The sequence below is a fragment of the Candoia aspera genome, chromosome 2, assembly GCF_035149785.1.
Source record: "Candoia aspera isolate rCanAsp1 chromosome 2, rCanAsp1.hap2, whole genome shotgun sequence".
NCBI lineage: Eukaryota > Metazoa > Chordata > Lepidosauria > Squamata > Boidae > Candoia > Candoia aspera.
In genome coordinates, this window is record NC_086154.1 from 97847 (window position 1) to 112800 (window position 14954).

At 61.2% G+C, this 14954-nt stretch overlaps 1 protein-coding gene across 1 annotated transcript in view; it reads right to left on the reverse strand.

Annotated features, from left to right (window-relative positions):
- Positions 1 to 11044, reverse strand: part of SYNGAP1 (synaptic Ras GTPase activating protein 1) — a 47011-nt gene extending 35967 nt beyond the window's left edge. Inside the window, exons 1-3 of the mRNA XM_063291190.1 lie at positions 10900 to 11044; positions 4254 to 4375; positions 3035 to 3140 (exon numbers count right to left, since the gene is read on the reverse strand). Of these exons, the coding sequence (XP_063147260.1) occupies positions 3035 to 3140; positions 4254 to 4271 (124 nt within the window). The 5' untranslated portion in view covers positions 4272 to 4375; positions 10900 to 11044. The remainder of the gene's footprint in view (positions 1 to 3034; positions 3141 to 4253; positions 4376 to 10899) is intronic.
- Between the last annotated feature and the right edge of the window lie 3910 nt (positions 11045 to 14954).

The following is a 14954-nucleotide window of genomic DNA, read 5'->3' on the forward strand; positions in this document are numbered from 1 at the left end:
ACTGAAGAGCGGGCGGGCGGGGGGCCCGGAGCCTAGGGCTCCATGCGGCCCGCAGGGCGGCGGCCCCCGCCCGGCGCTGCAGCCGTCGGAGCTGCTGTCCCCGCGCTGCTGGCTGCGCTCGTTCCTCGCCCGGCGTCCGCCCGCCCCGCGCTCCCCCAGCATGCGAGCCGTTGCTAGGAGACGCGCTCGCTGTCATCAGGCGCGAGCGTGCGGCGGCGGCGGGTACGGGCAGGGGGGCGCCCGCTTGGGCAGCCCCGGCCTGCCGCCCGCCCCTGGCTGGGCGGGCAGAGAGCGAGGCGCGCGCGGCCGGAGCGCAGCCGCGGAGGGGCGCCCACCGGGAGGACCAGGGACCCGCTCGGCTCACGCACCCCGCCGCTGCCCGCGGCCGGCCGGCCCGTCCGCCAGCCAGCCCGCCCGCCCGCCCGCCCGCCTCTCCCTGGTCGCGCCGCCGTCTCTCCAGAAGTTCGGCAAGGCTGGAGCCGCGAACCCTCTCCCCGGGTCCCCGGCCCTGACCTGGGGGAAGGGCGCCGGCTGGGCCGCGAAAGCAGCATCTCCTGCTGCAGCAGAGCCCGATGCCGGTCCGGGGGCTGCTGGGGAGGAGCGGGGGAGCCCTGCGGGGCGGAGCTTCCTGGGGAAGCATCCCGGGGCCGCCCCGGAGGAGGCCCTGCTGCTCCCTCCGGCCTGCGTGCCTAGGCAGGGGCCGCGCAGCAGCTCCGTCCAGCCTCGGCTCGCACGAGAAGGCAGATCAACTCCCCAGGCCTGGCTCCACCCCCCTGGGCGGCAATGGGGCTGGGGCTCCGGCTGAACCCCAGCCAGGTCACGCGGGGTCACGAGAGCCCGGGAGGGCGGGGCAGTCCGGGCTGGGAGGAGGGGGTTGCTCCCACCCTTGCTGGATCCAGCAGGGGGCGCTGCTGGCCCGCGGCCAAGGGGAGGGGGCATCCAGGCAGCCTTTTCCTTTCCCTTCATCTCTTCTTGGGGTTTCCATGGAAACCTTTTAAGCCAACTTCTCAGAGAGACAAAATTCTTTTTTTAAACCCCAAGTAGGGAAAGGGAAAGGGGGAGGGGAGGGGAGAGGAGAGGAGGCAAAAGCAAAGGACAAGGATGGGGCACCAGAGCCAGGAGGGCAGCCTCAGAAGAGCCCTCCAGTCACCCGGCAAGACCCAAGGCTGGCTGGGAAGGCTGCGGGGTGGGGGGTAGGGAGAAAGAGACAGTCCCTATAGCAACAGTTGTCAAGCTCCTTTCAAGGGCCCTTGCTATTATGGGCTAGGACTGGGGGGGTGGGCATTGCAGGGAACAGCTGAGAAGCTTCTGGCATTCTGGTGGGTACAGGGCTGTCCTAGGAGCCTGGGCAGAGCATCCAGGTATCCTGCTGGGAGGCTGCTTGGAAGCCCCTCCAGGGGCTGGGTGCACTCCAAGACCCACTCCCAAGAGTTGGCCTCTTGCCTAGTGCCCTCCCCTGAGGCCTGGCAGCGAGTGGAGGGTGAGAGTGCACATGTCTAAGAGTCTCAGCAGGCACAGGCCTTTTGTGGGGAAGAGCAGCCATCGTGCACCACCACCCCTCACAGGGTTGTTGTGAGGACTCTTGCTAAATCGGTCCCACAGGGAGACCCTCCCCTCACACTCGGGAAGGGGAGCCCAGCCTCAGCTGTTAGGAGAGGTCCCACCACACCATCCAAATAGCATTCCCCTGCCCCCCCACCTCGTGAAGCAGCTCTCCCCTACCCTGCGCTGGCTCTCCGTTGCAGGACTTGGGCAGATGGGGGAGGCTGGCCACCCGCTGGGCCCCCTCCCTCTCTCCGTCCCTCCCCAATGCTACTTGCATTTTTCTAAGCAGTGATGTGGCCCTTTGCTCCTTGGGGCCACTCCACTCCTGCTACCCCTGCCTCTTTCCGAGGGGCGCCTTTGGGGTCTACTAACCAGGAGCAGGAATCCACATTCCTGGAGAGCTTGTGATTGTGCCCAAGGTTCCAGCGTGGAAGTCTGCCTGTTTTGCCACAGCTCCGCCCCAAGCCCCTTCCAGGCAGCGGGGACCTCCTTGGACTCCCCACAATTTAGTACTATTTTCGGGGAACCTTATTCCTCAGCTGGTGGGTGCAGCAGCCCCCCCAGGGGTCTCACAATAACCTCTAACTGGAAGTCATGGAAGCCACTCTGACGACGTGCTCAAGAGTGCCCCCTCTGGCTCTCATCTTTCACTGTTTGCCCTCACTGCTCTCTCCTCTGTCCTTGCAAGTCCCTTCCTGCCAGCGTCAGGGGCCCTCTCACCCCCAGGGGGCCAAGGCTGGGGGAGCCGGCAGCAGCAAAAGGATCCCCGTACCCCGTCAGGCCAGTCGATCATATTTCTTCCACAAAGATTACTAAGATCCCTATTTCTATCCCACCTTTTGACCCAAAGGGTTCTTGCAAAAGGAAAGGGTCCTCAGAACCCACCCTCATGGGGGGTGCAAGGTAGCACAAAGGAGCAGAATGAGAAGCTGGCCCCCCTCCAAGTCTCCCTATCGGCCTCTGAGGCCTACCCCCACCCCATTCCTCTTGGGGCTGGGAAGGGGAGGGCAGCTGTGAGTTAAACATGGACTCACCCACAGCCCGAACAACTCCCAATCTCAGGGACTTCAAGGACGGGATGCTGAGGCGGACCTGGGGGAAGGCACCCTCTCCCCAGGCAAGGGCCAGAGCAGCATGGTGTCCATTAGGGGGCAGGACACCCTTTGTGGAAGAAGGCTGATCCCAGGTGCCAAAGAGGTTCTGGGGAGCCGAGTTCCAGTGGCAACTTTCCCTTAAAAAGCCCAACCATTTCTGGAATCTGCAGAACCGCCTTTTCGGGGTTGGAAAGTTGCACCGCCACATGCTTCACATGCCACGCCAACCCCTCCACCCTGCCCCTGCAGTCACCTGGCCACCCCCGCTACCCTGCCCCAAACCCTAGCAACCCCACAGCTCCCATCAAGCCCACCTTGGGACCCATGGTATTAGGAGTTCTGGCTCTCCCCCCAAATACAACCGCACACGGCGCCCACTGGGGCCCTGTTCCTACCGTGCTCAGCGTGGGGTCGGCCTTCCACAGGGACACTGACTGTCCGACGCAGAAGCTTGCTCCGCCCGGGATCCCTCTGGCGTTCTCGAAGGAGCAGAGGGTGGATCTTGCGGGTGGAAAGAGCAACCCAGGATCGGGGGTGGGGAGCAGAGAAAGAGTTAGTGCCCCCCAAAAACATCTCTTTTCTGAGCTTTGCTCCTCCTGCCTCCTCACAACGTCCCTTCAAGCCATGGCCTGTGTAACCATGGCTTACTGAATAAACTTCCCTTGGTTGGGCTTGCACACCAAGTCCAGCCATGGCTTACAAGCACAGTCTCGGATTGCACGATGCTCTCCACTAAAACTAAATCGGACGCATGAGGGCTTGGCATAACACGGAGGGGGCCTCCAGGGCAGAGCCCTCCTCCCATAAAGAGGCAAGGAGGAAGCCCCCGCCATGACAGGCAAGCCAGCGGAGGCTTTGGAAAGAAACTCCTGGCCAGAGTCACATATTGGTCTGGCCAGGCGGGTTTAACCGCAGTTGATCAAAGTGCCTCAGCGGACTTGCGCAGGAAGAGGGCCGTCGTTCCCCAACCACCAGCCAATTCCTGGACCTGGTGCCCCACTGGCGGGAGCCTCGCCAGCCCCACGTGCGCAGCAGCTGCAGAATCTCCTTCCCAGCGAGCCACCTCCCCTTTGGCCAGCACCAGGTCAAGGGGACCATCCTCCCAGGGCCCGGAGGGAACAGCCTCCCCTTCCGCCCACAACAGCGGCCTTCACTTTGGCCCAAGAGGAAGAACTTTATCCACCCAGCCTCACCACATCTCTACTGGCTGCCGCTCTCCAGCCCTCTCTGGGGGCAGGGCTCTGACCCTCGGCTCCCACTGGCCCTTGGCTACTGTTTCCAGGAATCCAGGGTGCTTCCAGGGAGAAGTCTCTCCCCCTCGCCCTGGATGAGTGGGGCTCAGCCTTCAGAAGGAGGCCCAGTTGGAGGCCCCTTTCTGGCGGTCTCTCTTCCTTGTTCCTGGGGCTCAAAGGCAGGGACCTCCTGGGCTGGGGGCCTAAGCTGGTGGGGCAGCCCCTGGGCAATGCCCAGCCCTGGCACCTCAGCCACAGGGCTCAGGCTTAGGCACCTGCTTGGCCCGCCAGAAGCCCTCCCCACTCTCTGCCCAAAGCCGCTCTCGGGGGGCTCAAGGGAGACCCCCAAAGCCCCTGCCCCACCCCCTCCCCCGCCACTCACCTCCTCCTCGTCCAGCATCAGGAGCTGGTTCCCAGAGATGATGCAGAAACGGGGGGCGTTCCAGGAGCGGTCGTAGGGAGAGTGGACGTACTGCGCACGGGACACGGGGGCTCCTCGCACATCTGCAGCAGAAGGGCAGAGTCAAGCAGAGCTGGGCAAGCCCAGGGCCCGCTTCCCTTCTAGCCCCTCTCCCCGCAGAAGGCTGGAGGAACGTTCCCAGCCCCCAGAGGCACAGCTCCGCCACAAACTCCCTCCCAAAGCAGCAGGAGATCACAGCCTCCTCGGCTCCCTCTGTTCTGGTGAGAGGAGACCAGGCCTTGCCCCCCCCCCCAGATGCCCTTTGCCCTGCAGGGTGGTGTGTCAGGAGGGCAGACTGCAGTCTCAGCTGCCCCTCCAGATGCTGCTGCTGCTGCTGTTTGGCATCTGCCAACTCTGCCTTGCTCAGAGGGCCATTAAGGCCAGTCTCCCTGCCAAGCCAGCTGGGTGGTCTAGCCAAAGCAGGGCAGATTGGCACCCTGCCTGGTCATAGAATGGAGGAGGGGGCATGGCCTTCTGCCCAGCGAGTCTCCCTCCCCACCAGGAGGGGCTCTGCAGATGCCGGGGCCCACCACAGCACACTCTGGCCCTTCCCACTGGCCTTTTGGCAGCCTCTGGGCCTCCACCCAGAGGGTGGTGGGACCCAGGATGTTGTGTAAGGCCTTGGCCAGCCCCATGCTGCCCCCCAGTGGCAAGAAGAGGCTGCCAACAGCCAGGGGGCTCCAGCAAGGGGACAAGCAGAGAAAGGCCCCAAAGACGCAGGTTGCAGCCTGGGGGGACCCCAAGGGCTGGGAAGGGGCTGAAACTCCCCACTGGGAATCACAGACGTGGCCAGGTCCCACTGGATCCCTCAAAGATCAGGCTAAACCAGGAGCCCCCTGTCTCCCTGGAAGTCAAGGCAGCTGACAGAGCAAGGCTTAAGGGAGCCCTTGGGGGGCAGGCCCTTCGGGAGCACCGCAGGACCCTGGCCCCTCCTGTCCGCCTGACGAAGAAGCTGGTGGCTGCCCGGCTGGAGGCAGGGCTCTTCCCACCTGGCCACCAGGCCCTCCGTGCCCCAAATCCTGCCCCTCCGGACGACGTCCTCCCGCCAAAGCCGGTGGCCCACACCGATCGGCACAGAGCAGAGCAGCCTCCTTTGCCAGTGGGGCCTCGCTAGCAGTGATGGTCAGGAAACGGGCCCTCGGGGTGACCGGTGTGGGGAGGGGCTGGTTGGGGGGCTGTCTTCTGAGCAAGCCCAGGCTGTCAGCTAGTTTAAGGCCAAGTCCAGAAACTCTGTGCCCAAGAGAAGCCCAGTTTCTCCAGGGACTTCCCGACCAATTTTCAGCCGCTGCACTGCCCAAATGGGGCAAGAAGGTGGGGGTGCGGGGTGGCCGCAGAAAGCAGAGCTGGGAACGTAGCAGCCCAGGACTGACTGGGTGCTGACCCCAACTCAATATGAAGCCATGAGGGTAGGGGTGAGGCGACCCCGGAAGCTGACCCACCCTGCCCAGATCAGATCTGGGAGGTAGAGCCTTCCGAGGGGCTGCTCTCCCCCCCCCGGGGCTGTCCTCTGGTGCGGGGAGGGGGGCCTTCCCCGTTTGTCCTGCAAGGCCTGGCTGGGCCCAGGCCCGGCTAGGCCAGGGGGCGTGGAGAGGGTCACGTAGCCCTCGGTGCTACAGGGGGCTTCATCGGGATTTGCTGCAGAGGCTTCAGTCAGCAGGCTCTGAGCAGCCAGGGCCGCCCAAGTTCACAGACCCCTAACCAAGTTTCAGCAACCCACATCCTCCACAGCAGCCGCAGCCTTTGGGTTCACCTGACTGCCACCATCCTCGCAGGCCAGCCTCTGCTAAAGGCCAGCCAGGCCCCCTCCTTCCAGGGCTGCCCTTGCCAGTTATTTGCAAAGGGATCCAGCCACGTGGCTGCCAGGAGTCCCGATCCTCCTCTCTGGGAAGAGCCACAATCGTTTTGTGGCCAAACTCAAGGCGCAGAGTTGAGGACGGGGTCCTGCCGCGGCCAGCCTGCCCCCCACTTTTCAACCCAAAAAATGGAGGGGGAGTCCACCAGGAGGGGAAGAACTCCATACCATCAGCATTTTGCAGCTTCTTCCCCCTGAAACCTATTAGATCTATATGTGTTTTTTGGGGGATCGCTGTTGTTGTTAAACAATAATTGCATTATTATTACTGTTATTCTTATGGTTTTCCTTTATATTGTTTTTCACCCTGGGATATCTTGACGCAGGATACCATATAAAAAGAAATAAGAACACTGATTCTGTGTTTTAATAAAAGGTGGTAGAGAAGGCGATGGAGATCTAAAATAACACTCCCATCAAGCTGGAAGCCAGAAGGGTCATCCAGGAAAGAGAAGTGACACAGCAGGGGCAAAAGGAGCGACTGTTTTACTCAGCCCAGAATTCAGCTATGGAACTCAGTGCCACAAGATGTGGGTCTGATTGGTCCAAGCCCAGAGCAACCCAAAAGGCTTCTGGAAGCTCAAATCAGCCCTGCACTTGGCACAGCTCGTGCAGGAGAGGGAAAGGGGGACTTCCGCGGGATGTTTTCCACATCCCCCTTCCAGCCCCCAGGTGAGGAGGTGCAAAGCTCTTCTCACCCCCCTGGAGTCAAGCAGAGGGCTTGCTCCATCCCCAGGGCCAAGGGCAGGTTCCCAAGGAAAAGGTGCTCCTCATCAGGACTGATTCAGGGCTGGGAGCTTTTTCTGTTTTCAATCAATCAGTATTTTATTGTGGTCAGACCAGTTTTGCTTCTGATATTGGAGGTGGAAGAATTTCTTTGTAAACAGACAGAAACTTGACAGATTTTAACCAGCCAAACAATGTGGTCAATTTTGCAAGCTGGACAAAGTTCCCAGAGGCCTAGTTCTTTAGCCGTAATTGGTCTAACAGGCAATAGCCCCACAGGAGCTTAAAATGATGGTGGGTTCCTGCAGCACATGGGACCACAAACCGGCTAAATGCTTTTTAGTGAGCCCAGGAATTGTTCAGCTCCAGAGATTGTGTCCCAAAAGGGCCCCAACAGGAAAGGGGGGGCCCTCGACCTGATCCTTGCTCTGTGGCGCATTTGCCCAAGACATGCGAGGGGTGGCGGCCAGAATCACCCCTAGGGGGTCCAACCGCTCCATCAGCCTGCCTGAGCTCAAGCTGGGTTGGTTGATTAATTAATTCATTAGATTTAACGCGTAGGCCGCCCACCTCCCAAACAATTCAGGGTGGCTTACAATTAAAACCAACTCATTCAAAGAAAAATACAAGAGACCAGAAGAAAAAAGTACAAAACAAAATGAAACAAAACAAAGCAAAAAGTCCTAGGAGAACAACCAGGTCTTCAACAATTTCCTGAAGGACATGAGGGTGGAAGCCATGCCACTCCCTGGGGGAAGATTGTCCCAGAGGGCAGAATTGCAGCAGAGTAGGCACGCTTCCCAAGCCCCATTGACAGGACCTGGCGCCCCCCGCCAGACCTTCCAAGTGGGCAGAAACAGCTGGAGACGGGCATTCTGCAGATAACCAGGCCCTGCACCCCGAAGGGCTTTCAATCAGCCCCTTGAGTTGCACCCAGAAGCCAACTGGCAACCCGTGCATCTGGCACAGCAGAAGGGCCACATGCACCAGACGCAGAGCCCCACTGGTGCCCAAGTCACCACATTCTGGACCAGCTGCAGTTTCTGGATTGGCTTCAAGGGCAGCCCTCAGAAAGCACATCACAGTAATAAACCCAATTTGCTATCCTTCACTTGGTCAACTCTAGTCTTACTGCATCCTATGGGAGGGGCAGAGGACAGGCAGTACCAGACGGGGCCTCTGTTCACACAACGCAGCTTCTTGGAAGAAGGGACAGGTCATCCAGTATCAGCTGTCGACTAGGTGAGCGGGAGACACGCGCAGACAACACCGCCTCGCCCCACTGCAGCCATGGCTGCCTAAGCCAGGCTCATCTTAGCTGGGGCAGTGGGGACTGTGGCAGGACACAGCCCCAGCTGGATGACGGCCGTTTACCCAGGAGGAACCTGAAACGGGCCCTCCCTGCCCCTCCGTGGCGCAGGCGCCACATGAAGCTCTCTGACGTGGGGGTGGGGACTGGAGCTTCCCCAAGAAAGGACTGTCCTGCCAGCTTCACAAACCTGCCGATCCCTCCCGGCCCAGCCGGTGACACGAGGCTTCACTGCAGGACCTTTGGCAGACAGAGGAGGCTGACCCGGCTCTCCAGGGCCAGTTTCGGCAAGGCCTTCGGGAGAACCTGTAGCGAGGCCTGTCTCAGGTCACTGTTTCCTTCTGCTTTGAACTTCCCATTACTTTATTGATTGTATTTATTTGTCAGATTATACTTTTTATCACTTCTCACACTGCGGATTGCTTCTGCGCTCAACCTCGGCCTGAGAACAGCCGCGTGGGTTTCTTGGCAGGACAGCAAAGGCCTCCCTCTGCTCAGCATTCAGGAAAGGCTCTGGGCTTCTGGCAGATGATGGGCATTGTAGTCCAGCGGGAAGAGCAGTATCCCCCCCTTTTGCTGGCACCAGGTGTCAGCAGACACAGAGAGGAGAGTCTCCCAGCAGGAATAGGTCCTGAGGGGGCAGCACGGCCCTCCTGGCAAAAGGGGGGCCAATCCAGTCAGCCACAGCGGCTTGTAGCTTGGCCAGGCGAAGGCTGCTTTCTCACATCCCTGAGGCTGCGTGGCTTTCAAAGGGGCCTGGGAAGGGTTAGGGTTAGGGCTAGGGCTAGTCGCCAGATCCCGACTCTCACGGTCCTAATGGAAACGCTGCCTCCACCTAGAAGCCTTGGGAAAAAGAATGGGCTGGTGGAGCAAACGTGGCAAGCCAACACAGGCCTGTGCCAGCTTCAGAGGAATGCAGCTGAAGCTGCCTGAAAGATGTCCCACTCCCTGAGGCCGGGGGGGGGGGGCAGGGGGAGGCCTTGGTCCATGGGGCAGCATTACCCGATGGCATCTGGCAGGCAAGGTGGCCCTTGGCCTTTTGAGGTTCCACTCATCCAGCACTAGCAAAACCTCAGGCGGGAAGCTCAGGGCCAGCCCAGGCCCGCCAGACCTGGGGGCTGCTCCTCCTCCCCTGCTGCTAGAGACTAGCCAGCCTCAGGAGCCTGCAATACCTGCAACACCAGCAAAGGAATCCAAGATCCCCCCCAAGCTGGAGTCCCATCCCCCGCTCCCAGCCTTTGAGATCTCCGCTGTTGCCATGCAAATGATATCTACAGAGGCAGCCACCAGGCAACCAGAGAAAATGCATCTCGTTAACAGGATGTAGTAGAAAAGACCCCAGTGGCCTGCTAAACTGACACGGCGAACATACACTTCTGCAGAGCCCAAGAACGAGGCACAGGCAAGGGTAGCGCTGAACCAGGCACCAAGCTTCGGAGGCCACTGGAGAAAGCCCAGCAGTGGGGGGGGGGGGGGTGTTTCCTCAGGTCACCAGAGCCAGGGACCACAACCTCTATCCCTCAGCGTGGGGGAGGGGGGGGATTGGGAAAGGCCTGCCTTCCTTCCGGCCACTTGGTGCAACAGAGAACCGGCACCCCACCTGCCTGGCTGGATCACTGCCTGCGCCTCCTGGAAAGCAGTAGCAATGCTGTTCCTGCTAAGGACAAGGGAAGGTGCCCCCCTCCAAACTAGATGGGGAAGAAGGAACAGCCTTCTTCTGCTGCCTTGGGAATAAAACCGGGGGGGGGGGGGTCCCTGCAGTGCAGCACCACCAATCTTGCAGAATGTACTTCATGCCAGAGCTGCCCCCCCCACCCAGCATCCTTCAGCAGGGTTGCTTGGCAACAGCACGCCCCCTCCCTTTCCCGAGGAGAGCTAGCAGGCCTCTGATTGCAAGGAGGGGGGGTCCAGAGCCCCCGCCCCGACCATTTCCTGCAAAGACAAGGTGTGGGGGAGGGGGAAGGTGATCTTCTCACGGGGTGCGGGGAGAAGCGTTGGGAGGCAAGAAGAATCCTGCAGTCTCTCAGGACGAGGCGCAAGTGATGGTGGGCCAGAACTGGGTGGCTATTCGCCCCAACTGCCGGCCTCCGTTGGCTGGAGCGGGGAACCCTTAGCTCCCCCACAGCCGCCCCTTCCCCTGTGCTGGGCAGGAGCCCCTCCCTTCCTTGCAATGCCGCTCGCCCTCCAACCGAGGCACGTGGGAGGAAGGGGCTGGTCCGCAAGAGAAACGGCCCCCTCCCAGAGTTGGGACCAAAGGCTCGGCTTAGGAAGACGGCACCTTCAGCCAGGACCGCCGTCCGGGCCCTTCCCCCAAGCCCCTCCTTAATTCAGCAAGTGCCTTGTTTTTCCCGGGAAGGGGCATTTGGTCGCGGCTGCATCCGCGGAGCCGTGACCAGGAGGCCTCCAGAAACCCCCGCCCGTGGCCGCAGGCGGGCAAGAGGCCGGCGCTGGCCAACAGCGGAAGCCAGCCTGGCGGAGGGCAGGCGCAACGGCGAGGGCTGGCGCTGTCCTGCGCGCACGTAAGGCCCAGCTGTGGCTCCGGGGGCAGTGACCTCCCGCTTCCGAGCATCCCCCCTCCTCCTGCTCCCAGCCGGGGACCCGCTCCCAGCCCCCCTTCCGCTACGGTCGGCCGACAGCAGGCCGGAGCGCCCAGATCACGGGGTGCAGGTTCCAGAGCGCACCATCTCTCCCGGGATCCGGAGGCCGCCATCCGGCCGCAGCTGGCCGAGCGCCACGATGCTTCTCTCCCGCGGCCTCGCCGGCCAGCCGCGAGCGTGGAAAAGGGCGCAGTCCCCACGCGGCCGGAGGACCCCTTTCCCAGCTGGCTCCCACCTGCCTCGCCAGGCCCGAGCGCGCCGGAATCCCCGGGGCGGAGCGCAGCATCTCTTGCCCCGGCCCGGGTCAAACCTCGAGGAGGAGCCGGCGGCCGCAGCCCTCCGCCGCAGCCCGCCCCGCGTCGGAGCTGTGCAGAGCGGCAGCGGGCGGGCAGCGTCGCCCCTCCAACTTCCGGGCGCCAGGCTCTGCCCCGCGGCCGAGGGAGGGGCCTGGCCGCCGAGCACCCCCCGCTACACAAACGAATACGATTGTCGCCGCCCCCGCCCGAAAAGCGCAAGCCGCGCGCGCGCTGGAGAAGGTCGGCGTACCTCGGAAGGGGACATAGGACATGGTGGTGGCTTCATCCGCTGCTTGGTCGTTCGCCGCTGCCGCTCACGGACCGGCCTGCGGAGGAGGAAGAGGAGGGGGCGGCGGGGAATCGGGGCAAGGGGGGAGGGAGGGCGACGGAGCAGCTGCTGGGTCGGCCCGCCTGGCTTGCACCGGCCCTCCCGCCGCTCGGTTCTCTCTCGCTCACCCCGCGCCTCCGTGCGCCCGCCGGCTGTGCCTCCCTGGCGCTGAGGATGCAGGTGGGCAAAGTGGGGGAACAGGCGGCGGCGGCGGTTCGGATGATGCGCGGCGGCTGAGCCTGGCAAGCCTCCCCCGTCCGGCCGCTGCCTGCCCGCGCCCCTCCCGCGGGCTCCTGCTTCTGCTCCTCCTCCTCCGTCGGCGACCGCGGCAGCACCACGGGCCGCCCGGGCGTCCCGAACCTGCACAACACCGGCTGCGCCGCCGCCGCTGGAGCACACGGGCGATCTCGGAGGCGCGCTCCCGACGCCCGCCCCTCCCTGGCAGGGCCGGGGCCTCGCCCCGTGTAGGGACGGTCGCCGGACGCCGGCGGTGAGCTCCGTCCGGGGGGCCGAAAGCGCGTCCACCTGTCGGTGACCTGATCCGGCTCCAGGCAGCGCAGGGCCCTCCCCCGTTATCCTCCTGGCCCTGGGGCTGCCCCCATGCCCCTCGCTTCGCCGCGACGCCTCGCTCTGCGCCGCGGTTGTCCAGGGCTAAAGCCGGGGGTCGGCAGAGGCGGGACGGAGCCAGGACCCCTGACTCCTTTGGCGCGTGAAGCGCCCTTGGTCCCCTTCCCGGCAAAGCAAGATCGCCACGGGCCCTGGAAAGGCGGCGGCGGGGGCAACTTTGCTCCCTTCCAAGGCTGTTGCCCCCGCGGAGGCTCGACGCCGGGATCAGAGGCCCTTTCCCCGCCAGGTTTCAGAGCGGAGCCCCTCGGAGCGGCAGGGTTACGGTTCCCGCCCGTCCTCCCCGGCGCGCCCGCTGCCTCCAAGAAGGGGTGCCGCTCCGCTCCCCGCAGACTCCGGCGCTGCGCCGCCCAACCCGGGAAAAGCGGCGTCGGCCTCTTCCTCCTCCCGCTCCTTCCTCCGGCCAAGCCTTCAGGCAGGGACCCGGGCGGTTCCTTCGCAGCTTTCTTTGGGGAGGCTGCAGGCCGGGCGGGCCGCAGGGTTGGCTCCAAGCGGAGTGACCGGCGCCGGATCGATGGGGGACCGGCTCAGGTTTCCTCCAGGCTCAGCTTCCTGCTTAGATGCTCCCGAGGTGGCAACCTTCCCACTTGCGTTTTGACTTTGCATTCCCCCAGCAGGGATGTGCTTTTCCTCAGCTGTGGCCCCAAATCCTTTTCCTTGTCCCTCACCACTAGCTCAGCCCCTTAGCTAGGGTGGGCTTCCACCAACTGCTAAACTGGGCACTGTGCCACAATGGCTGGCTTGGCTTCATACGCCACCCTCAAAGCAAATGTATTGCGATTTCTTGAGCTTCACCCCAGACCTGAAGACCTCGGTCCCCATGGCAGCCACTGGCCAGCATGTTGAGTTGAAGTAGCTCTTCTGGGCCGGTGGATTTCTGTTCTTTTTTATTGTGCTTCTAACATTCTCCCCTGTCCTTTGTTCAGGGGGGTCTGCAAAAAAGTCAAGATAGTGCCTTTATTCCATCCGCCTTTAAAAGTTTGGGCCCTCAGCCCTCAGCAATTATCCCTGCCTCACCTCAGGTTCCACACTCCGGATCAGCAGGAACAAGTGAAGCCATGAGGGTGTTTTGTCGGTTCCTCTCTCCCTGGCCAGTAGCAATGGTACAAATGGGCACCAGGGATTATGCAAGGGTGCATCTTGCCAGGCAGATACCACCTTCTTTACATGTCTTAAAGCATCTCCACCCATTGCCCAGAGTTAGTAAACTATCCCCCACTCTTCTGAGTTTCTCTCCTCGGCATTGCTGCCGTTCACACACACGCTCCTGTCCCCACTGAAAGAGACGGGGCAGGGTGGCGTTCCAGGACCTGTTCTCTTTTAAAATTCAAACTACTGATAGCAGAAGCAAAGCTGTTTCCAGCCAAGCTTTCGAAGCATGATTTACAGCTTCTGACTGCCCAACATGCCAACACAAGGACGGTCTCCCTTCCCTTTTCCAGAGAAGGCGTGTTTCAAAATAACAGTGAGGTCATTTGCCCCCCAAGCTTCGGCTTTCAGCTTAAACCCATTCTGAGCCCATGTGACACCTGACACATGCGCGTGCTCCTCTCACTGCCCCTCATCTCCCTTCCAGAGTGACAGAAGGGCTTGTAGGTGTTCAGTAAGATGTCCTCCTCCTCTGGTTTGGCCAGACTAGTCTGGATGGAGCGGCTGTGGAGAAGAGGCACTAGGAGCCCCTCGGGGGCAGTGGGACCCGCGGCAGGGACAGGCCAAGAGGTCTTCCTCCTCCTGCTCCTTCCAGGGGGTGTTCCAGACAGTGTTCCTTGGTGGGGGCAGGGGAGAGTTTGGGGCCCACAGCTCCTGCTCAAAGAGCAGCTGGCCAGTTACATCTGGATGAGGAGGTCCTCCTCCTTATTCCGCATGCCTTTGTCACCTCCCATTTGGATTGCTGCAGCTTGCCCTATCTGGGGCTGTCCTTAAAGACTATTCAGAAGCTTCAGTTACTATTATTATTACTATTATTTTACACCACAATGTGAAATCACAGCTGCCAGTTCTTTAGCTGGTGTTGGCCTTCATCTGCATCGAGTTCTTCCCAAGAACTTGCGATGTCATAATGTATCAGCCTAGTCTATGTGCAGATCCAAGCACGGTGGCCTTTTGTAGCTGACAGATGGAAATTTTGTCAATGCGCAGATTTTCTAAGTGCCGTCCAAAGCTTTCTGGTATGGCACCCAGCGTGCTGATAACCACTGGGACTACCATGACAGGTTTATGCCATATTCTTTTTATTATTATTATTATTATTATTATTATTATTATTATTATTATTATTTATAGCCACCCAACTGCAATGGACTCTGGACAGTTTACAGAATCAAAAAAAAAATCCATGAAAATAGATAAAACCTACAGTAAAACCACAGTGACAGCCCCAGCTAAAACAATCTGAAAAGGACACATATCAAACAAAACGAAACAGCCTCCACAAACACCAACCTATTAACCACCGGCCTGTGGCCAAGCCTGCCCAGAATGCAGCTGCTCTAAGAATGAGGGGGGTCTCCAGGCCCTCTCCTGAGACCCCCCTGCTTGGGTGCTGCCTGGTTGCCTGTTGGCTTCCAGGTGCAAGGCAAGGTGTGTGTGGGAGTTCCTAAGCCCTCTCCCGTGGCCTTATTCTAGGCACGCTTTGCTGTTTTTAGTGGCTATTCAGGCTGTGTTCTGGTGGCCTGGGTATCGGCTCATCGCTCTCTGGGTTGGACCCTTTCCGGATCCTTCCCTCAGGAACCAGCATCCATGGGGCCCAAGGAGTTGGGCACTGGCAGCTGTGCTTCTCTGTCCCCGGGATCAGGTGAGCCCCCGTCCAGCCGAGCTTCAGGGGAGCCGTAAAAACACAGCTTTTTAAGGGAGCACTGGGACACCCACACACACCACATTGTGTTGGGATG